This window comes from Botrytis byssoidea (genome assembly GCF_014898295.1).
Source record: "Botrytis byssoidea strain MUCL 94 chromosome Unknown BBYS_026, whole genome shotgun sequence".
In the NCBI taxonomy this organism is placed as follows: domain Eukaryota; kingdom Fungi; phylum Ascomycota; class Leotiomycetes; order Helotiales; family Sclerotiniaceae; genus Botrytis; species Botrytis byssoidea.
Window position 1 is genome coordinate 299082 of NW_024065867.1, and position 22209 is coordinate 321290.

General features: G+C 42.7%; 6 protein-coding genes across 6 annotated transcripts; 3 read left to right on the top strand and 3 right to left on the bottom strand.

The window, feature by feature from the left end:
• Positions 1 to 2415: 2415 nt before the first annotated feature.
• EAE97_010219 (uncharacterized protein) lies at positions 2416 to 4452 on the top strand (the record flags this gene model as incomplete). The annotated part of the gene is made up of 1 exon (XM_038880734.1): positions 2416 to 4452. One exon carries the CDS (start codon positions 2416 to 2418, stop codon positions 4450 to 4452), a length of 2037 nt encoding a protein of 678 aa, XP_038728444.1.
• A 1547-nt stretch (positions 4453 to 5999) lies between these two features.
• Positions 6000 to 7974, bottom strand: EAE97_010220 (uncharacterized protein; the record flags this gene model as incomplete). Its single annotated transcript, XM_038880735.1, has 3 exons — positions 6000 to 6243; positions 6301 to 7665; positions 7718 to 7974. 3 exons carry the CDS (start codon positions 7972 to 7974, stop codon positions 6000 to 6002), a joined length of 1866 nt encoding a protein of 621 aa, XP_038728445.1.
• Positions 7975 to 9299: 1325 nt separating this feature from the next.
• On the top strand, positions 9300 to 10576 carry EAE97_010221 (uncharacterized protein; the record flags this gene model as incomplete). Its single annotated transcript, XM_038880736.1, has 2 exons — positions 9300 to 9573; positions 9627 to 10576. 2 exons carry the CDS (start codon positions 9300 to 9302, stop codon positions 10574 to 10576), a joined length of 1224 nt encoding a protein of 407 aa, XP_038728446.1.
• A 538-nt stretch (positions 10577 to 11114) lies between these two features.
• On the bottom strand, positions 11115 to 14288 carry EAE97_010222 (uncharacterized protein). The gene is made up of 5 exons (XM_038880737.1): positions 13894 to 14288; positions 12869 to 13831; positions 12420 to 12790; positions 12220 to 12334; positions 11115 to 12138 (listed from the first exon to the last, which is right to left on the bottom strand). The coding sequence occupies exons 2-5, from the start codon at positions 12977 to 12979 to the stop codon at positions 11440 to 11442; spliced, it is 1296 nt and encodes a 431-aa protein (XP_038728447.1). The 5' UTR covers positions 12980 to 13831; positions 13894 to 14288; the 3' UTR covers positions 11115 to 11439.
• Positions 14289 to 15238: 950 nt separating this feature from the next.
• Positions 15239 to 17163, bottom strand: EAE97_010223 (uncharacterized protein; the record flags this gene model as incomplete). Its single annotated transcript, XM_038880738.1, has 3 exons — positions 15239 to 16104; positions 16154 to 16607; positions 16663 to 17163. The coding sequence occupies 3 exons, from the start codon at positions 17161 to 17163 to the stop codon at positions 15239 to 15241; spliced, it is 1821 nt and encodes a 606-aa protein (XP_038728448.1).
• Positions 17164 to 17525: 362 nt separating this feature from the next.
• EAE97_010224 (uncharacterized protein) lies at positions 17526 to 20233 on the top strand (the record flags this gene model as incomplete). The annotated part of the gene is made up of 3 exons (XM_038880739.1): positions 17526 to 17714; positions 17760 to 17820; positions 17880 to 20233. The coding sequence occupies 3 exons, from the start codon at positions 17526 to 17528 to the stop codon at positions 20231 to 20233; spliced, it is 2604 nt and encodes an 867-aa protein (XP_038728449.1).
• Between the last annotated feature and the right edge of the window lie 1976 nt (positions 20234 to 22209).

The following is a 22209-nucleotide window of genomic DNA, read 5'->3' on the forward strand; positions in this document are numbered from 1 at the left end:
CTAAGGTTCTCCAACTTTGGATGTGAGGAAATACGATATTGTCGTCGTCGAATTTTAGATAAAATTTTAGAAGCTAGACTCAAGTTCGAAAGAGGACATACTGGTGAGGTTACAAACGTTTTTCTGTATGGGTCGCATTCCTCTTCATTAGGTGCATGCATCCTACACCTTTCTGGCAGAGCATACTAATCTGTCAATGTTTAAAATTGTGCCTGGTACGCTATAAACGGAACATATCGCATAACAAAGTCCGACATGCTTGGAATTCATTAATTTTTTCCAATACCCACCCAAATTCGAGTATTAGTGTTGTCATAGAATATGCAACTCCGCCGTTGAGTGAAATCCAGGTTAATCCTCTTGGAGTTCGCTATCTTGTGGTGTGTGCGTCTAGCTTCAGGATTGCATATTCTCTGAAAGCACGAGCGCTTGGCATTGAACACTTGCTGGATCATGTACCATGTAGACTTGACATGGACATGTCGCAAGTATCGACCCCGCTCTCTACCATCAACCTGTTCTTAAGAAAAGAAATTGGTTTCGTCGAGACAATATACCTAAAGAAATTTGTGATGTTGCAAAGAATTGTCGGTCTTGTTAACTTTCCCATTCTCACTGGATATGCGTCATGCGTGTTTTGAATGACCGGGGATGCGAAGGGCGGGGTTGTTAACCAAATCAAGAATTCGAATAATACGCAAAGTGAAGGGACATAGTGCAGAAAAAAAAAGCACCAATATCGACCGATGACTGGACTCTAAACAGATGGAAAGAATTGGCTGGTGTTAACTTCAATCCCAAAATTCGAATATCGAGGATGGGCATGACGAGTTCAAAGTCTTGAAACTTGTTGAAGTTTATTAGGTATGAGACTAGCGATGTACTTCACCACTCAGAAGGGTGGCGCTTCGCAAGTGAGTTTGATTCAAGCGATAAAATATCTAAACCCTCCACCGTGGGAACATTCGATGCACTCTGCGAGCTCCTCTGAGTCGAGGAGAGCAGATGTGATGAGAAGTCTTTCAACATCAGATTTCCTTTTTTTTTGTTGCGTGTGTGACCAAAACAGTATCTGGGCAGAGAATGTAATTCGGATAGTTCCAGATACGGCATACATTAAGGTCAGGAACCTTGCTGCCAGATGATTCTTGACCAGAATATTCTGGACGGGCTACAGATGAATTCTTGCTATACATACTGACATGAATAAGATATAGCTGGGGATGATAGACATAAGATCCCTGCTTGAAGTGACCAATTGTTCGAGATGGCAGACTTGTCATCAAACGGCCGGTAAAATAGAGGTATTTCCTTGAGGAACTAACAGACTGTATCCTACAACCAAACACAGCACAACAACAATCACAAAGGTAAAAGAGTACGAAGAGGCAAAGGAGAAATATGAACTGTTGTAGCTAAACTTTTGGAGCTCCTGTATGCCATCGACAACTTGACACTTGCCTACAATCATTGCTCGCACACAGCTGTCAAACCGGAAACTGGAGTTTGGGAGCTCGTTGATACTCGAAAATTCAACTTCCACTTAATAAAAGACGATTGATCTTATGGTTTGATGTCGTTTGTGCATATATCCTGTTGTTGCTGAACTCGGTGGGAAGATCTGTACATATTCATGTGTCTCTTTAAGAAGTAGGTAGGTAATTGAAACATATGAGCAAATGGCAAATAACCCTAAATCTCAGACTCTGCGCTCAGTGCACACTTTCCATCAATGTATGATTTTTTGAAGTAAGTGAAGCAAATGAAGATCAATCCAGCTGTTAGTGCGTTGAACATATATCAACGATTCAAGGTCTGTCACGTGATACACTTTGCCACCTCGGAGGCAAATTCACTAAACCTGCACCTGCGCTCATGATAATACCACACACTATCAGGTCGATTCAAAAAAACATTACGCTAATTCAATATTTTGTTGCTGCTCCTCTCCTTAATGTCTAATCTACTCATTCTATGTTTGCTGATGAAGCTATTCAGAAGTAATCTGCTAGTTTGAAACGACAATAATACTTACTCAGTAGGTAGCTACAGAATCCAGGCCAAACGCAATGCCATTGGTGACAAATACCCTAAAACAACTTCATCTGGTTTGCCCGTGTTTTAGAGTTTAATCAACCCACCGCCAAGCAAGCACTTATAACACATTTCAAAATGTCTCATTCGATCTTTTATATCTTGGCTCTTTCCCAAATCAAGATAGCGGCGGAAGGGAAAAGGGGAGTTTCTTCTTCAATCACCTGAATCATTATTTTAGACAAGCTTCTCTACCCCGTTCCTAATCGACCAGTGTGTTATTGTTAATCGTGGCCTTTGTTATCGACCATCAAATAATGCATTTGATGTCGAAAGTCGACTTTTGATTATTGAATAGTGCTCTATCTAAAGATCGTCATCATGATGCGCTTGCAGGCACGTCGTGTTGTGTTTGTCGCCATCATTTTCAGCGCGACAATTGCATACATTTTGTACACCCAAAGTAAATATATCACGTGGCCACGTACTGACCCAAATGATTCAATTGTCTATGAAACGCAACCCAACTCAGAGTCCGATGCAAAAATACCTGCAGACCCGAGTTCGTCGACTCCATTAACAGATTCGAATGATGAGGTCAAAACACCGCCAACGGTTGAAGAGCCTTCACTGAAGGAGAACCAAGACAAGAAGCCAGATGAACAACATCCAGCTGAAAAACAGCCTGGTACTGGTTCAGATACTAAACCTCTTTCTGATACAACCTCAACACCCGCACCGATTGTTCCAGCGGTTACATGTCCATCTTATGCACAAATTCAGCGGAAGAAACAAGAGCCATTATCTGAGGGTCATAGAAAATTTCCATATTCTCGCCCTTCACAGGAATGCCGGACATTCAATCTTCCTTCGTTAGAAAAGCTCATCGAGCAGATGAAAACGATTATCAAGGACCCAGATCTCTTCCGGCTTTTTGAAAATAGTTATCCAAATACATTGGATACTACAATTAAATGGCGAGGGTACGCAAACAAGATCGATCCAGTTACACAAAACGAGACAGCGACAGACGAAGAGCTCACATTTGTTATCACTGGTGATATTGATGCTATGTGGTTGAGGGATTCTGCATCTCAAATCTATTCCTATCTCCCATTACTGGAAGCTTCTGATAATCGAGATTCTCTTGCAAGTCTATGGCGTGGTCTCATCAATTTACACGCACGATATATCATTATATCACCATACTGTCATAGTTTCCAACCTCCACCGGAATCAGGTCTCCAACTTCAAACCAATGGAGCGTATCATCAAAATCATCCCATGCCAGCCTATGACCCCGAGAAAGTCTTTGACTGTAAATGGGAACTCGATTCCCTGGCCTCCTTTCTCCAAGTCTCATCGGCCTATTATCAGCGCACAAACGATTTGTCATTCTTTCAAAAATATTCCTGGATCGATGCTGTTCAAGCAGCTGTAGATGCCGCCGGTGCAATGAGACTGGGAACGTATTCCTCTGAAGGCAAAGTTCAAAAATCCGCATGGACATTTACAGGTTGGACAAACCGCGGCAGCGAGACTCTGACAAATGATGGTCTGGGTAACCCTACGAAACAGAACGGAATGGTGAGAAGCGCATTTCGACCTTCAGATGACGCATGTATCTATCAATTATTGGTACCCGCAAATATGATGTGGGCTAAATACCTAGAAGAGGCATCTATCATTATGGAACAATTATCTGGCGAAAAGGCTGCCAAACTGACCACCTCCATGCGAGAGCAAGCACTCGGAATAAGAAAAGCCATATATCGCGATGCCATAACTCATCACTGGAAATTTGGCGATATTTATGCCTATGAAATCGACGGCTTTGGCGGCCATAATTTGATGGATGATGCCAATGTCCCTTCACTATTAGCTATCCCTCTTTGGGACTACGAAAACTCTTCATTTCCCCTCCCTGAACTATTTGAAAGTGACGGAGAGCAAGGTGGTAAAAGAACAAAAGTTGATCATGCAAAGATCTATAATAACACTCGAAATTTCGTCCTAAGTCAAGAGAATCCCTATTTCATGCAAGGGCCATCCATTGCCGCAGTAGGTGGCCCTCATCTTGGTCCAGGCAAAAGTTGGCCTATGGCAGCTATTGTACGCGCCCTGACTGCCATGGAAACAGCATCAAGATTGGGTAAAGGAATAGAAGATGTGGAGAAAGAAGTGGTAGAACAGGTAATGATGGTTTTAGATAGTACCGGAGGTACGGGTGTAATCCATGAGAGCGTCAACTCGTGGAATGCAAATGATTGGACAAGAGCTTGGTTTGGATGGGCGAATGGACTTTTTGGGGAATTGATTATGCGAATTTCAAGAGAGGATCAGAAGGCCGGGAGAGGAGGTGGAGGGTTATTGGGGAGAAGCTGGCAGACAGATGAGGGTGTCAAGGCGAGTAATTGAGTTTTGCCATGTGATAGAAATTGGGATGGATGGATGGCGTTTGGTGAAATTGGCATATGGGACTGTGTTTTTGGATACACTTCGTCGTGTATTGAAGACTAGGTAGCTTTGGATAATTTGGCGAAAATTTAGTTGGACAAAATAATTGAGTATGGCATTACAAAAATGTTCCTTGTTGCTAATATGCCAACCATATGGGAAAAGATAGCTGAACTGTGTCCCATCTAAATAGCACAGGAAGTTCTTCATTTCTCGCGTTCGTCTCTCTATGGCGCTCGACGCCGTTCTGTACATCACCCTCCACTTGGCATCTCGTCCCCCCATCCACGAGCTTGCAATTTTGCCTCCTTTATCCTCATCTATCAGCAATTCAACACCCTATTCCTTCAGTCTCCTATACACAGAGCATCCCACTCATTACCCAACGCATCTTCCATCATCTATCTCCACAACACCCTCAACTCAACCCCCACTCCAAGACTTAAAGTAAATAAATTAACATCACAACCATCCCACCCGCAAAAAAGAGAAACATGATTCCCCGGTGTAGAAAATTAAGAAATCAGGATTCGAGTGCGTGAAGCGACATTTTGCCTGCTTTCTTTGATATACCATGAGATGGAAGCTGAGAATAATTCAAAAAACTTCTTTCAGGTTGGTGATCAGAGCGAGTGTATTTACGTCTCTATTTCAAGATGATTCTCTTTCACAGCGTATGGGCATTTGTAAGGCGAGACCTCTTTGGACTGGATTGAAGACTGAAGGAAACACCAAATGATCTTTTATTCTATGATATACGAGATGCTTTGTATGAATCGTGCGATGCAACATGTACCAATTTTCAGTATCGAGCCCGAATCTCACGATTGATTACATTGAAAATATGTAAGATCTTACAGTAATACGTAGATACCAACCAAGTGTTTCTCACATAATCTTACCAACCTCTGGAAGTAAGCGTCACTCTGTCCGGTATCGCTCGGCCGTTCAATTACCATAGATTTCGTAATGAATCAAAGCAATCGAAGATACATCTACAGCATTAGTTCGTGATATTACCAAATATCCGCATGATATACTATGAATACTCCTCATCTTGAATTTCTGGACAAGTTTGGAATATCCTAGGATTTACATACATATACCGTGTAATTTCGCATGTTATTGTACCAACATCAGACAGTTGATTGTAAAGAACTCAATAGGTTGATAGTCACAAGGGAGTGTTTGTTCGTGAAATGGATTAGTTCGGGCAATTTGATAATATTCTTCAAGAGTTAGGCGCAAGCGAGCAATTGAATTTGAGATAAAACCTATCAGAGCTTCTTTTAAATTGATATTATGGCTGAGATCTGCCTGATAACTTTCTTTCATTAATCTCAGCTCCTATCCGCCCATAAGAACAAGTTTAAATTTCAGTGACGACAGCACCTGAAAATCAAATGAACCACCAAAGAATTGAAGCAAAGCATTGATCCAACCACAACTCCCATATCTCATATCCTGACTTCCTGGTAGAGTTCCACGCTCGTCTCCCCTGCTTCCTTTCATTTTTTCCCCTTTTCATTTTCTCTATTCGCCCTCTTCATGGCCCTTTTTGCCTCCCTATACAGCCTCATCCTCTCACTCCCTAATGGCCCGTGTCTCCTCCCATCCGCTGCCTGTTTTAGTAGCGGTAACTGTATTATGGCCGAAAAAGTATCAAAAACTTTTTGGATGGGTTCATTATGTCTAGCCGCAACTTCTGCAAATGGAAATGTGTCTTGGCTCGTTTGCGCTATGTCTATGATTCTGGGTGTGTGTTAAATAAGGACCTTATATATAGACATGAGAAGAGAGGGAACTTACAAATTTAGGGAGTGTTTAGATGAAGACGCAGACGCGGATGTGGATGTTTTTCGTCTTGAAGGATTTGGGACAGGAGTTTGCAGAGGAGATGAGATAGAATCTAGCGTGTGGGAAGCAGTAGGTTTCGCTTGTCGAGTTGCGTTGATGTGTGGAGAAAGTGTCTCGTTGCGTTCGATGTCGCCGGTCGGATTTTGACGTTCGCCGAGAGTTGTCGAGGGTGAAGCTTTGTTGTTATCCATCGAATGTGGCCACGCAGGTATTCTATATAGAGAAGGTTTGCGTCTTATATCTGCTGCAGTCACCTGGGGACGAGGAACTGGAGAAGGACAAGTATGTCTCACCAGTGTGACTGAATGTGTTGGTTGAGAATATGTCGCAGAATTTGATGAAATTATCGAAGGCTGCACAGGACAGGTATCTGTGGAAGAGGTAGACATCTTTGTAGGCATGTGACGTAATTGCGAAACTAAATTTGGTTGAATTGAAGGATATGAAGCCGGTGCGGTTTCAGTTGTAAGAGGTATTGTTTTGGGTGACACCATTTCTTGCACGTATCTCTCGCCGGGGGCGGTTCCGATGAGAACTTGTCGCGAGTTGACAAAATTCGGGTCACCGACACCAAAATAATATTTGCGGTGCCAGTCCGGGTCGTTGTTGATGTTAGAAAACATACTTGCTCGTGAATCAATAGATGGTGCGCACTTTGGAGGTGAGTAATTTAATGGTTTCCAGGAAAAGTCCTGCCAACCAGGTATAACCGGCCGATGTGGCGGAAGAGGGAGAGGCACTCCTCCGAAAGTAGTTGGCAAATTTGGATCTTCTAAAAAGTCCACAAATCCCGTATGTCCATAAAGGGGGCTAGTATTCGAGTGAGAAGGTAAGGCCTTCAGTCTTGGCAGATACATAGATGCTGGAGGCATGTATAGAGACACTTGATTTGAATTTTCAGTTGAATCATGATGCTTTCTTTTTTTCACATGATCTTGCTCTGGTGTTGTGGAAGTTGTGGATTCTGCATTATAATGCGGTGACGTTGGTGACGGTGGCGGAAGTATGGATTTGGCATACCAAGGTGGTGGGATTTTGAACGGTATAGTTTGAGAAATATGTGAAGGAGATATCACGGGTATCCCCGACTGTGCAGGATTCAATGGCCGTAGAGAGGTATCTAATTCGGCGGTTTTATACATTGCTTCGACAGAATGGCATCTAGCTCTGTTCATCTCATCAGGTTCCGAGCAATGATCAAGCGAAGGAGCCATATCAGGTACGAGCTTTTCTGGTGATGGGCGAGCACCTATAATTACGGCGCTCGAAATGGGACTAGCCGAGCTGGTATGAGTCTGTTGTGATGGAAGCTCAAGCCTAGTAAATGCTTTGCTTAGAATGAATCCACTAGCATGGGACTTTGTCATACCTTCTGTGCCTTTTCTTCCTTCGTCGAGGGACTGAAAACACAAACTCTACTTCATCATCTGAAGATTCTGGGACTGATCGCTCCGGTAGAAGTCTCTCTGGCACTTGCTGAGTGGTTTCACTAGCTAGAATAGATTGATGATCAACCAAACGGGCTGAATTGTCTGTCAGAGGCGCTAAATTACAATAAGATTCCAAACCGGAAGCAGTTTGAGGGGAGATAGCGCTCTGTGTATTAGCCTGTTCAACTTCGGCCATCATGAAGAGGGAGTGGAGGCTAGGGAGTTAAGAACTTTAGAAAAGAAGAAGATATTGAGGATATAAAATTGGGACATAGATTGGGCAAAGACACAAAGGTTGATGAAGAGCTTAACATCTTTATTATACCATCTTACCGTGTTTGATACCAATCTCCATACTAATAATAAAGGTATCTGCATTTCACAATAAGTAAAACCACCCAGTGCTTGAACAGACATCTTGTTTTGGCTTGTTCGTTTCTAGGTAGTCATGCCATTGTCTTTATAGGTTGAGGAATAAGAAAGCTCATAGATCAATGTAAGCTCTATGCATGAGATCTAGATAGACAAAGAGTAAAGGAACGACAAGAAGCTGTGGGGTTTTGATTCATCAAAAATGATATGTTCTTGAGATGTGCATTATTGAAAGATTAATGTGTTTTATCAGTGAGTAGATCATATCAGTGAATAGATTATTTCGAAAATCATTTAAATTAAACTTCTTAAAATTTTAATATTTTAATAACTAATCATTATTTTTTTAAATAAAAGATTTTAAAAAATAATTGAAATCTAGATTTTCTATTAATCTAATTTTTATAATATGTTTTATTAGTGAGTAGTTTATATTAGTAAATAGATTATTTCGAAAATCATTTAAATCAAATTTCTTAAGATATTAATATTTTAATAATTAATGATTATTTTTTAAAGAAAAGATCTTAAAAATTAATTAAAATCTAGATTTTCTATTAATTTAATTTTTATAAAATAGTTTTATCATTTTCTAAAAAAAAGAGGAAATTATTACGATTTTTATTACAAAACAACTATTTCTATAATAATAGCTTTATAAATTCGAATTTTCTAAAACTAATTAGATTTTTGAGATTCTTATATATTCAAATATTTTATATCAAATTTTCAAAAAATTATATTTATAAATAAAGAAAGTATATAATTATATATAGACGAATTTTGTATATAAAATAAGTGATTTATTTATTGATATAATTTATTCACTGATAAAACACGTTATTGGAAAATCTGATTTTATGTGCCTATTATACTCAGCAGATAATTTAGATGCCAAAGCCAAGCTTTATTAACCATAGGTACCTACCTACTGGAGGCTGGTAGCACACTCGCGGCATTATCAATTAACCGTAATTTAACCGATACAATCGATAAAGCTCCTGCCAAACTAATCTCCCACTAAATCAATGACATACCAGACAAATAAACAAAAAGGCTGATTCATAAACACATCTAACTTCTTTTAACTTATCACAGAACTATCAAAACTGTCTGTCTTCATTGCTGAGTGCTTTTACAAGTTTCATAATGGCTGTTGACAACCATAATTCCTTACTTTCAACACAGAAGTCGTCCGATACCAGTCTCCAGGTAGCTCTCCATCCCCTCGTTCTCCTTACAATTTCAGACTATATTACAAGACACACTCTGCGACAACAAACTGGACCTGTAGTTGGAGCCCTGCTGGGTCAACAGAATGGTCGCGAAATCACTATTGAGCATGCATTCGAATGTCTGCTTACTACAGAGGAAGATGAAGTAAAGCTATCACCATTATGGTTCGAGAAAAGATTACAACAAAGTATGTACAACCTAACTTGAGTGGGCGATTTCTTTCATACTTACTTTCTACAGTGAAGGATGTTCATAAAGTCCCTGCACTTGATCTTGTTGGTTGGTACACTATCATTCCTAACTCTGGACCACAATCCATACATCTTCCTATTCATCGACAAATCCTCTCTACATACAATGAGTCTGCCATTCTACTCGGGTTTCACCCCGAGGAAGTACTCGGTGGCGCAGTTGGCGGAAAGTTACCTCTCACGATATATGAAAGCAACTACGAGGCAGAGGAAAGCGGCGTAGAGACTGGGGAGGACAAGGAAATGGAAGACGAGGAACCACAACTCAAGCTCAAATTCAAGGAACTCCCATTCACCGTAGAGACTGGCGAAGCAGAAATGATCAGCGTTGATTTCGTGGCTCGTGGTGGAGGAAATGCTACAGCTGTGAACGGTACTAGCAAGAAAATTACGATTGTGGAAGGTAAAGGAAAGGGCAAAGGCAAAGAAAAGTCCAAAGACTCAGATACCTCGAAACGCGAAGAAAGCAGTCTATCACGAGAAGACGAAGAACAACTTGCCTCCTTGACTGCAAAGGCAAATGCTATCAAGATGCTTCAATCCCGAATCAATTTGGTCGCCGCTTACCTCCGAAACCTTCCTCCCTCGTATGTGGCCGACGGCGTTGTCTCGGAAGCAGATATCGAATCGAAGAATTTTGCACCAGTCAATCATTCGATTCTTCGGTCTATTCAAGCCCTTCTCGGTCGTCTTACTGTTCTTATACCCGCCGACAGTCAAGGTTTCGAACACGAACTCATCTCTGAGAAGAACGATGTCAGCCTTATCTCCCTCCTCAGCGAGCTCACGAAATCAGCGCATGATATCAGAGAAACAGGAAAGAAATTTGCCGTTGTAGAGAACGGAAAGGCTAGCGGAATGAAGCGCCCTGGAATGGGTTGGGGTGACCAAGGCCATCCAATGCGAGAAGTAATGCATGCTGGAGATTTAATGTCATAGGATAGCTTTCCCCCATGATTTCAACGGCGTATTTCGGCTTGGGCGTATGAAGGTATGGGTAGGCATGCAGGTGGTGCGCGATTTACATTTTGAAGAAAAGGGAATCTGGCGTACTTGCATGAGGGATTTCAGATATTATGAGAATGAGAGTTACGAATGAACGAGAATTAGATAGGCAATGAATACCTGACCTGACATGAACATGAATTTTCGGCTTGCATATCTTATCTTGTGAAACACCGTCAACAGGGAAGTATGATTCGATGGATTGTTACACAATTGTGTGTTTGATTTGAGATGTAGTCGCACAACATTGTTACCAGATTTAGACACGGATATCTACATGGTACTCGTGCTTAAGAGGTGATTGAGAAACCAATATCACAACCTTGATGGATAGAAAGCGAATCTAGATGTTAAATGCGAGGTGGCATCATGGGGAAATCAGAAGTGTGGATATTATTGATCAGATATATTGGCTCAAGTAGGCCATAACCAAATGCTTTCTAAAAATCTTAATATTTGAAGCGAGTTTGAGTACCCATTTAGGAAAAGAGTATTGATCTCACGTGTGCTTGAGGTTTAGTCTAAGTAATATGTTATCAACATGAGCCGAAATTTGAATTTATCAATTGAATTGCAAATTTGCTTGATCTATCCATCTCCAGCTTCATAGCATGACGCCAACCCAATACCAGATATCTTTCTTTCACAGCAAAACACCAAATTCCATCCCTTCAACCACTTTCCCAGATTGACCTTTCAAAAGCTTACTAAATCGTGTATTTAAGAAAAGAACAGAAGAGAAATTCATTATATTCCCACAAAGGTCAAATAACTCCATTGTTTCCGCTTGTATGCTTCTATACCTCGATAACCACCTTTAAGATAAGATCCCCGTGCTCATCCGTCGTCTTCCCCGCCAACTCAAATGCTTGCTTCGCATTTCCGAGACCTTTAAATCGATGCGTAACCATGTTGTCCAAGCTCGGAAGACCTCCTTTCTTTCCGCTAGCACCTAACATTCTGATACCGGTTGGATACGTATTTGCGTATCTGAAGACGCCTAGGATATCTACTTCGCGGAGATGAGCAGCGGAGAGAGGGAGCGTTTGGATGGGTGTTCCCATGCCGACCATGATTACTTTTCCACCCGGTTTGGTGCTGTAGATGGCGGTTTGCATGCAAATTTCCTTACCGGTGCATTCAAAAGTTACGTCAGCGCCTTCGTGGTCGTCTTCGGCGAGAATATCATCTGGGGATGAAATGGAGAGGATGTCTGAAGCAGTGCACTTTGCAGAGTTGAGACGATCGGAGATGGTGGTATAGGAAGAGATAGGTGTCGTGGTTCCTGAAGCTAAAGAAGGCGTGGATGTTCCCGAGGAGGAAGCAGTGGAGAGAGCGCTGGAGTTGGAGCTAGAAGGAGGAATCACGTATCCGTGGGTAGCGAAACCATGGTCGAGGGCGTATTGGACCCGGTTCGCGGAGATGTCGGTTATCGATACAATAGGACAGCCAGATTGACGAGCCATGGCAGCGACGAGGAGGCCTACTGCTCCAGCCTGGTTATATTTTTAGCAAGTGATTAAAACTAATTGAGTAAAATCGGTGATGCATGGGGATTTCTTAAAGCAATGACTTACTCCGATGACAACGGCTGTGGATCCAGGTGTAGGTGCTGCTCGATTCACAGAATGAATTGCCACGGAGAGTGGTTCCAAAAGTGCAGCAGCGTCGAATGAGATATGATCCGGAAGCCTGAATGAAAGATCAGTAAGCTGCTTTGCTGATTTGCTGATTTGCTGCTTTGCTACAGTTGCCTTCATAGACTTTGAGAACATACTTGTGACACCAAACAGCTGGGTGATTGATCCTCTCTTGCAATGTCCCCTGAAAATGAGGTACACTTTTTGCACTACTCCTGAATCTCATCTTCTTGCAAAGGTTATATCTTCCTTTTCTACAGATATCACATTGACCACATGATATGCCCACCTCAAGGGCGACTCGGTCTCCAATAGCAAAGCCATTAACTTGTGGTCCGATCCCTACAACCACACCTGAAGCTTCATGACCAAGAGATAGAGGTGCACAAGCACATAAGTCGCCATTAGCGAACTTCTTGTAGTAGCTTACATCAGAGCCGCAGATGCCAGTCGATTTGATCTGGACTTGGAGTTCTCCGACAAGAGGTTCGGTGATATTACGAACTTCCTAAATCTTCAAAGTCAATTGGGGTGCTCTTGATATATTTATAGGTGTCTGAGTATAAGTGGGATGGGTTCTTCTTACCAATCTCACATCTTGTATTCCGTGTAGAACGCTACTAAGAATGCTAGACTTATTACTGACGTGGGATATGACCTCCACGTTCATCACATTTTCATTGTAAGCTGGCGCCATTTGAGATTGCTCTGTGTGATATCAAAGATATGAGGTAACAAAAATATCCTCTTATTGCTCTGATCAAGAAAGAAAAGCGTGGGGGCTTAATAAATTCTTCTATTTTCGCACTCTCCAAAGTAAACCCCCAAACTTATACCGTTTACCTTCTTCCCCTGGAGGAGAGATTGGCGCTCTCCTTGTCAAGTCACATAGCTTGTAGCTATCTACTCTATCATGATTCATTTCGATTGCAAGACATCTATCATGCAAATACCTAATCTATCATGTTGCTATCCATTGCGCAGTATACTCAGCAACAATCAATCCACTGGAATGTTGCGGACATGTGTATATCCCATGCATCTGTACCCTGCAGACGCAGGCACGGAAGCACACCACATCTTCATTGAATTCTGTGCTTCCAGCGGAGTCGGACCTTTGTATTAGGTACCTCCGCGATTGGAGTGAAATATACTTTATTTCATGTATATCCAAATATTGAAGATCCTGAAAAGATCGTATGAGGTGTAACGGCAGATAAAAGATACAACATTGCCGGATATCTTGCTGTAGCTAGATGTTGAAGATAGCTGTGTGGCCAGAAGTATGTTCCGGCCCCTCACTTGACGCTTATCCTAGTAACTGGTACATCGCCCATTACTTTGCGTTGTTTATCGGTGTGCAGCGTACATCGTTGAAGTGACAAGACGTACATATCAACTAATGTCTTGAAAAGTCAACAATACATTATACATGCCGGATATAAAGATATTAGAGGCCTGGGTCCGATAAGACGTCGAATACAACCAATCCCACAGCTCCATTCGCATCTATGAGAGAGTGGAGAAACTTAATGGAGCATTGATTTCCCTAGATGATACGTGATTAGTCGTCACCAAACTTCAAACACGGACAATCATTTTCCTCCATACCCCAGATTCTTCCCAACCTTATTAGATTAACATCGGAGTATCGGTGCAATCACCACAGAACTCTTCTCGATCGTCGATTTACCCGTTTGATGGGTTCTTTTGTGATGAAAAAAGTTGATAGAGATATTGATATCCTGGATGGCGCATTCCTCGAATTCATGAAAATTCGGTAAGGCTGGTGGATGTATCAGGAATGGCATAATACTGATAGGAATATTCGTAAACGGCGATATTGAATATTTTACGCCGATAAGCAGAGCCAAGATGTGATACCAAGTTCGTCATGACACACACACTGGGTAATTTTTCGCATTTCCTAATCTTTATTCGAAGAAACCCACTTTCATGCAGAATTGAGGTGGCAATGGTGAATTGAGGAGCAGCGAATGGATGTTCAACCCAAGCTGAAAAAGAGCAAGTATCCGAAGGGGAGTCAAGAAAAAGTAAGAAAAATCAAGTACTTGGATACAAAGACAAGAAGAGTTAGATTATTAGATAGCTTATTATGCCCCTCTTCGGAAGAACACGGCCCGTATGCCTGATGTTGTGTAGAAATGCATTCTCCCTCCACAACGTCGCATTTTTTAATTCCGGGTGGTAGATTGATGTTTTGATCCTACTGGAGAGGATGATATGATGAGAGGGTAGATCGTAACCTTTGGTCGTTGAGAGAGTTTCTGTGACGTGGCTAAAGCTGCTGCATGTTCTCTTAAAATTCAAGAGTCTGAAGAAATTAGATATGTGATACAGAAAAGCTTATCAAATTGTTTTCAATGAATCTTGTGGCACATGTTTAATATGATACAAGGAAATCTACTTTTCAGAGGAGTGTCGTTGGGTGTTGTACGAACCAAAGGCCTGGTTCGGATTGATTTTGGGCTTGCTTATCCATTCACAAGGGTAATGTAAGGTAATGTAATGTAATATAATTAATGTAATCATCTTGATTAGCGAAAGATACTAAAAGGCGTATATGCATTTAACCGGGAGCCCTGGAAACTTTTCAAGGGTCTAGCGGATTTGCGGCTCATTTTTAAGTGATATATATGCAATGGGTGCATACTAAACTACGAGAAGCAAGCATCTACTTAAGCGGTGAGGGAACCTACCTGGCCATTTTGGATGGTACCCAAATGATCTTGTCAAATATTCTCAAGTAGTATCAAAAACATACATGATGCCAGTAGCTTAACGGATAAAGTCGCACAAAAATTATTGTATTGCATACACTTTGCATGAACGATACAGATTTGGGGTGATACAATGGGTGTGACCAGGGTCCTTTTCTCGGATCATAATACCGGAAAAGTTTCTTGCTAAGAAGAATTCTCGGCAATAGACCACTTCATAGAACATTAGCCAATCTCGACGCCGCATTTCTTGCATCAACTCGGTCCTCGTCATCTTCTTCTTTTAAGCCCGGCAATCCACCAGTGCTGCCACTGAGCGACCTATCACGACCCACGCCTTCTTCTTCGCCATTTGCGCCGTCGGGAGTAGACATAAAACTGCCTGAAATACTCCGGCTAAGTCCATCGGGGCGTCTTGGAACACCAGACCACGAATCACCTTTGGGACCTTGACTGGCTGCAAGACTGGCTCTCCTTGCTGCGGGGTGTGATTCCCTACCCAACCGGCTAAGTCCACCAGAAGAATCGATCGCTCGTATATCAGGTCTAATGCTTTCCAAGGTCGCCAGCGTCCGTCGCTCCGCTTCAATTTCACGAATCACATATTCTCGAATGCTTAATCTTAGATCTGCAGCAGTCCGAGCGAACCATCTTCGTTGTTCAAGTAATAAGTTTGCTGTGACACGTTGGGTTTTATTGTGAAGATAGACTTCATTGCTGCGTGCTTCATCAAGTGCTGATATGGCTTCATCAACCTTTTCCCTTCGGACAGATGAGCTGGCCTTTAAGCGGTCTGCAGCATTGAGCTTGCTTCGGGTTAATTGCTGAGCCTGTAGTAACTCGCGCAGAAGTATGTGTCGGTTTGTGAGAGTTTCTTTGACAATAAATGAATCTTGAGAGTGATACTGAAGAGGATCACCTATGGTTGTGGCTTCAGCAGTACCTTGTGCTGCATGGAAATCTCCTGTACTTTGGATTGTCTTTCCAAGCTTACGGTATGCATTAGCAAGGCCTTGGTGAGGCTCTTGGATATTCATTGCGCCCAATTTGACACCGAAATCGGACTCCGCTAAACCAAGACCTGTTTACACATTAGTATTTGGATATACAACTGTCATGTGACAACCTACCTCGTCTTGCTTTGACCAATTTGTCTACCTTGTGACCTGCATCCATCGTTCCTAGGTAAAAGAGCTTCACCACCGGCCTTGCATCTTGTAATTCTGGCGTATCATCGGGCGGAGGTGCAAATTGCTTGATAACTCTTCGGCGAACTCCAGTAGCTGGTTGCTTTCGCTTCAGCATTGGGCTGTATCCAAAATCGCTCTCAACAAACAGAACCATCTCATCATCCCTCATTAATACGTCATTGGAGCAAACATAATTGAGCCATCTTTGGAGAGAAGCTTTAACGCGCGCTTCATCCTCATCAGTGCCAGCACCAGCAGATGTTAACGCGGGAGGAACTGCAGGAACTATAGCTTCCGGATTTGAGGATATTAAATGATCTGCTAACTTGATGAATTCGGAATGCGTTCGTCGGACATCGCGAAATTGTGTTGTTCTAAATTTTGGAAGATTGGTCTACACAGTCAGTTAGCCAAGACCACAGCTACACATCTCTTGACCGATGACTTACGTGTACATCAAATCGCAAGATAGGGTCTTTCCTCCCGGTGCGCTCCAGTCCAGTGATTTTTGCTTGCAGCTTATAATGAGGTGCCGGGGGATGGTGCCCTTGTCGCGCAGTAGAGTGATGATATCTCTGAGGTTCCGGCCTATGTTGGCCCGCTGGATACTGTTGCTGTGGAGCTGATTGCTGTTGATATTGTGCAAAACCTTGCTGTGCCTCGGCCTCGCTTTGACTTGATTCAACAGTGTCAGGTCTGCGACTTTCGGCATCAGAAAGCGATGCACCGCCACTGCTATCGGGTCGATTGAAACCTCCAGTCCCCATTATATCTTCTTGCGAATAGCCTGCACCGCCTTGTTGATCCGGGTTATACGGTGTCGGTGACACAATATCTCTGGGTGGAAATGTGCTGGTTTTTGGATGCTGTGGTGAGCCAGTGGGGGAGGATCCCCAAGGAGAAGCACCCGCAGGATTATCTGCATCATTGATCGAGGCAGAATAATCCATGATGATGAATGGCGCGACCCTTTAGTATGTAAGACGATAAGCTAGAGTCAACAAAATAAGAACGTAGCAATTATTGGATCAAAAAGAACTTTTGTATTTGAACTGGTGCATCTGGGTATTTCATAAACTCGTAGAAAACATGTAGAAAGACGGCAAATCAAACAATCAATCCAGGTTGATTAGAGCTTCCGCTGAAGTAGGTAGGTATTGAGAAGAGTTCCCAGGTTCGGCCGCTCCGTCGTCTGGCTTATTCCGCCGTTGAACTTCGAGCCTCAGGCACAAATTAGTAATCCATCATTATTCTCCTTTGGGCGTCTGAAATTATAGTGCGAAGAGCATTTATATCTTCAATTATTGAGGGGATGGTCTTGTTGGTATCAAAAAGAGGGTGTCGAGTATGGCATCGATACTTGACACAAGTTTCACGACCTTGTCTGGCTAGGTCTAATCAATTGAATGCATTCATTCGTTATAATTCCCAGCAAACCGAAAGTCATGAAGCGTTAACAAAGACAACTCGAAATATTGGCATCATAGCTCATATCGATGCAGTAAGTTTCATTGGTCTCGTCTGATAATTTTTCTGATTTCAAAAGGGCAAAACGACAACTACTGAGCGTATGCTCTATTACAGTGGCTATACTCGACGCATAGGAGGTAGGTATGATTATACTAGTCACATGATCACCATGAATATAATCTAATAGATCTATCAGACGTTGATGATGGTTCTACCGTCACAGACTTCCTCCCCGCCGAGAGAGCTAGAGGTATCACTATCCAGTCCGCAGCCGTTACGATGCATTGGCCCCCTGTAGCTGAGAAAGATACATCCTCGAAAGCGTCTGACCCATCTCGATCATCCATATCGCATACTCTCAATCTGATTGATACTCCCGGGCACGCGGATTTCACGTTCGAAGTGCTTCGTTCTTTGAGAATTCTTGATGGTGCTGTATGCATTCTTGATGGTGTGGCAGGAGTTGAGGCTCAAACAGAGAAAGTATGGAAACAGGCAAATAATTATAGTATTCCTAGGATTGCTTTCGTCAATAAGCTTGATCGTGAAGGGGCTGCCTTCGCGAGAACAGTAAAAGAGATTGGTTCGAGGCTCCGGGGCTGGCCTGCAGTGTGTCAAATTCCATGGTGGGAAGGTGGGAAAGGAAAGTTTATGGGAGTCGGTGATGCGGTCAATCTTTGTGCTCTAAAATGGGAAGAAGGTGGGGATGGCAAATCAATTCAACATTTCACTCTTGATCAGCTGAAGAGAGACAATCCTAAATTTGCTGAAGAAATCACCAAAGCGCGAGCTGCGCTTGTAGAAGCGTTATGCGAATTTGATGAAGGGCTTCTTGAAACCTGGCTGGAGTGTAACGATGACAGTCTGCTTATATCATCGACGGCCATTACAAAGAGTTTGCGAAAATGCGTACTCGATGGTTCCGGTAAACTCATACCTGTCTTTGCTGGGGCTAGTTTCCGGAATATCGGTGTTCAACCGCTTCTTGATGCCATCAACAATCTTCTGCCAAACCCTACCGAAAGGCCTGACCCAGAAGTTCGACTTGGAAACGTTCATGGCAGTCTATCTCAACTTCTACACGGAAAGCTAGATCTTACCGCGGCGCAACCAAGACATATCTCGAAAAAATCCAATGCGCGGACTTCCCTCATTTCCCAGGTCGAAGCTTGTGCCCTTGCTTTCAAGGTGGTTAATGATCCTCGGCGCGGCGTGTTGGTCTACATCAGGGTATACTCCGGTACAGTCAAGCGGAACACTACCTTGTGGAACACAAATCTTCACGTTTCAGAAAGAGCCCAAAGACTGTTACAGATGTACGCATCTGACGCGGTAGAGATACAAAACATTCCCTCCGGCCAGATTGGCGTTATTGCCGGCTTGAAATACGCTCGTACAGGCGACACTTTATTGTCATATACAGGTGCTCATCCAAAGAATGGCCCGCCACCACCTCTAAATACTCTTCAACTGAGACCGATCAATGTTCCTCCACCAGTATTTTTCGCCGCTATTGAGCCTCACAGTCTAAGCGAAGAAAAAAATGTTGCTGAAATATTACAGCTCTTATTGAGGGAAGACCCAAGTCTCCATGTTAATATTGATGAAGAATCTGGGCAAATGCAGTTGAGTGGAATGGGCGAGCTACATCTTGAGATCGCAAAGGATCGACTCGTGAATGATTTCAAAGCCAAGGCAACCATGGGCAATATCGAAATCGGGTACCGGGAATGTGTAATTTCTCCAACACCACCTCACAAATGTGTATTTGATCGTGAAGTTGCTGGGAAAAAAGGAAAAGCAGGCTGCGAAGCTAGTATCCGCCCCGACGAGCAGCCGCTAGAAGATTCTGATCATACCATGAATATTGATGGAAATACAATCACAATCCGCATCCCGAAATCTGCTAAGAATGATGGAGGTGATGGAACTCTGACACTCCCCTCCGATATGACCCTCAGCGAAGTTCATACAGCATTAATCAATGGGGCTGTTGCTGGTCTAGCCCGTGGTCCACGTCGTGCATTCCCTCTTCATTCTGCACATGTGTTATTGAAGTTTGATACTGTTGAGGATGTCTTTGGTTCCGACACCACATCTGCCGCATTATCTTCTGCATCAAGAAATGCCGTGCAAGCTGCTCTCAAAGAATCGTTCCAAGCAAACTCCATCGGACTAATGGAACCAGTCATGAATGTGGTTATTAGTTGCGACGAATCGTCCCTTGGTGCAATTGTGCACGATCTTTCATCAGCTCGTGGTGGTCATGTCTTATCACTTGAGAATGACAGTGATGTAGAAGATGCAGAAAATGAGCTGGCACCAATTGATATCTCAAGAGTCTATACTCCTCCAGATCCATTCGCGTCGGGAGCCAGCACTGATTCATCGAGTCCTGGCCAGCAGCGCCAAATTACTGCCAGGGTACCATTGAAAGAAATGGTTGGATATCTGAAGCATTTGAGGAGTATGACTGGTGGTAGAGGAACATTTGTCATGAGCGTTGACAGGTTTGAAAGACTTTCGGGGCCAAGAGAAAAGGCCTTGTAGTACATACATAAATTGCAAGAAACTTAGTAATAAATGATATGCTTTATGTGTTTGTATTGGCATTATCTTTGTCTTGGACGCTTGAATGATATTAGTGGTCCCCTATTCTCAAGACTCTTTTCCTGCTTATATAGCCACATCTCCTTTTACCGTCTTCTGAGTATTACATCACTTGAACACTTGTCGGTCTGCATTACTAACTTGTATTCCACTTGCTTCTTCCTGTGAAAAGTAGTATCTCGATTTTTCAACCGACCGACCACTCGTATGCCATTTAAATCATTCCTCGCTCTATCAATATCACATATCATCACAAGAGCTACTGGTGCTATCGCTTCTTTCCCTACCCGTTTATATTTCTCTGTTCGCGCAGCCTATCTCTTCACATCCGCAAAAGAATGAGTGCGCTCCAGCATGATCATGATCATCATTCATCTCCCTCTCTCACTCCCAACACAGTACTGCCCAACACCCACAAGACGTAACAACATTCCGAGCCAGGAACCTTTCCACTAGTACCCACGCCTTTACTAATAATCCGATTCCCATCTATTAATCTCTGGAGTTCCCCCACGAAGAAGACACATAATAAAAACGAGGAAAAACGAAAGAAAGAAAAAACCAAATAGCCGAACACTAGTCCTGATATCTATCTCTATCCATAAGCTATGAATTTCGGTAAATAATTGAACGCCTCTTAAACCCCTCTGTTATTTTAAATTTTACTTTTCAGATGGCAAAATGACTACCATGACATTCGCGAATGCGAGATTAAAACCGCCGAATAACGAACCTGATAAATCAATATTAACTTTACAGAAAGACCGTAAATCCATCCACCGCAACCCCTTTTAGTACCCCCTCAGCACAGACACGCAAACCAAGCATAATCTATCCTCCCAGTCCCCCATCTCCTACTCTTAACCTATACACCAAATACTCCTACACCCTCCTAAACCTCAACCCCCCCAAAACATCCAATTCTTCCACAAAATACACGAGATGATTTACCCATATATTACATCCTTCTATATAATTACCCTGAATCATCAATAATTGCCAATTTCCCCGCTCCGCTGTGGGTCTATTGATTGATTGATCCAAACCCCAAACTCATGAATATCATAACCTATCCATCACATCACACTGCACTCCTTTCCACGCACGGGATTACGGATTCAGAAATATGATATATATATATAAATATAAAAGAGGCAAAAAGTCGATGTATGTGTATAGATAGTATTCATCACTCCTCGGTGCTCATATAATACGAATACGGCATTTGGGAATCGAAAGTTAGAGAACCATATTTTTCAATCCTTAATTTTGGGGGGGATCTCCAAATCTAGGAAATTTGATATAAGGTTACTTGATAAAGAGATTGGATTCCCTACCTACTCTCTGGACTATCTATCCATAGAAAGAAAAAGGAGACCGTCTGTTTTCCGTAAAGTCAGTCTCGGAGCTATCTATCTCTCTTCTATCTATCAAGATTCAAGAAGCTCCGGAATACATATTCCCAAACTGCCTCTTAATATCACACACCACACAACACAACAAATTCCCTCCTCCTTGATCTCCTCACCCCTCGCCTCACGCCCCACGCCCCCTTTTCCTTCCCGAAGATTTACCGACTTCAAGATCCTCTCCCCTCCCCTCCCAGAAACCCCAAAAGCAAAACCATAACAAAGATAAAAAAGATAAAATAAAAGAACCATGGAAGCCATCGGCGCTCTCCTCATCGCCCTCTGCGTTCTCGGCATCGTCGGTCTGGGAATTGGTATCGTGGGGTATTTCCATACAGGTCGTCGATGATTTTGGGAGTTCTTTTTTTTCTGGAATGGATGCTAGAGGTCTCGCTTGGGGGTGCGAATTATGTTGATGTATTTTGGGATGGATAGGGGCTGTGGAGTGATGCGATGCGATGGTATGGGATGAGATGAGATGAGATGAGCTGTTGGCGGGGGTTTGTT

What these genes read in the sequence shown, in the direction of transcription:
- EAE97_010222 (XM_038880737.1), bottom strand. Translation starts at nt 12,979, where the DNA reads ATGGCGCCAGCTTACAATGAAAATGTGATGAACGTGGAGGTCATATCC. An exon ending in GAATACAAGATGTGAGATTG is followed by an intron (nt 12,791 to 12,868) that starts GTAAGAAGAACC and finishes TTGAAGATTTAG; the next exon opens with GAAGTTCGTAATATCACCGA. An exon ending in CCAGCTGTTTGGTGTCACAA is followed by an intron (nt 12,335 to 12,419) that starts GTATGTTCTCAA and finishes TCTTTCATTCAG; the next exon opens with GCTTCCGGATCATATCTCAT.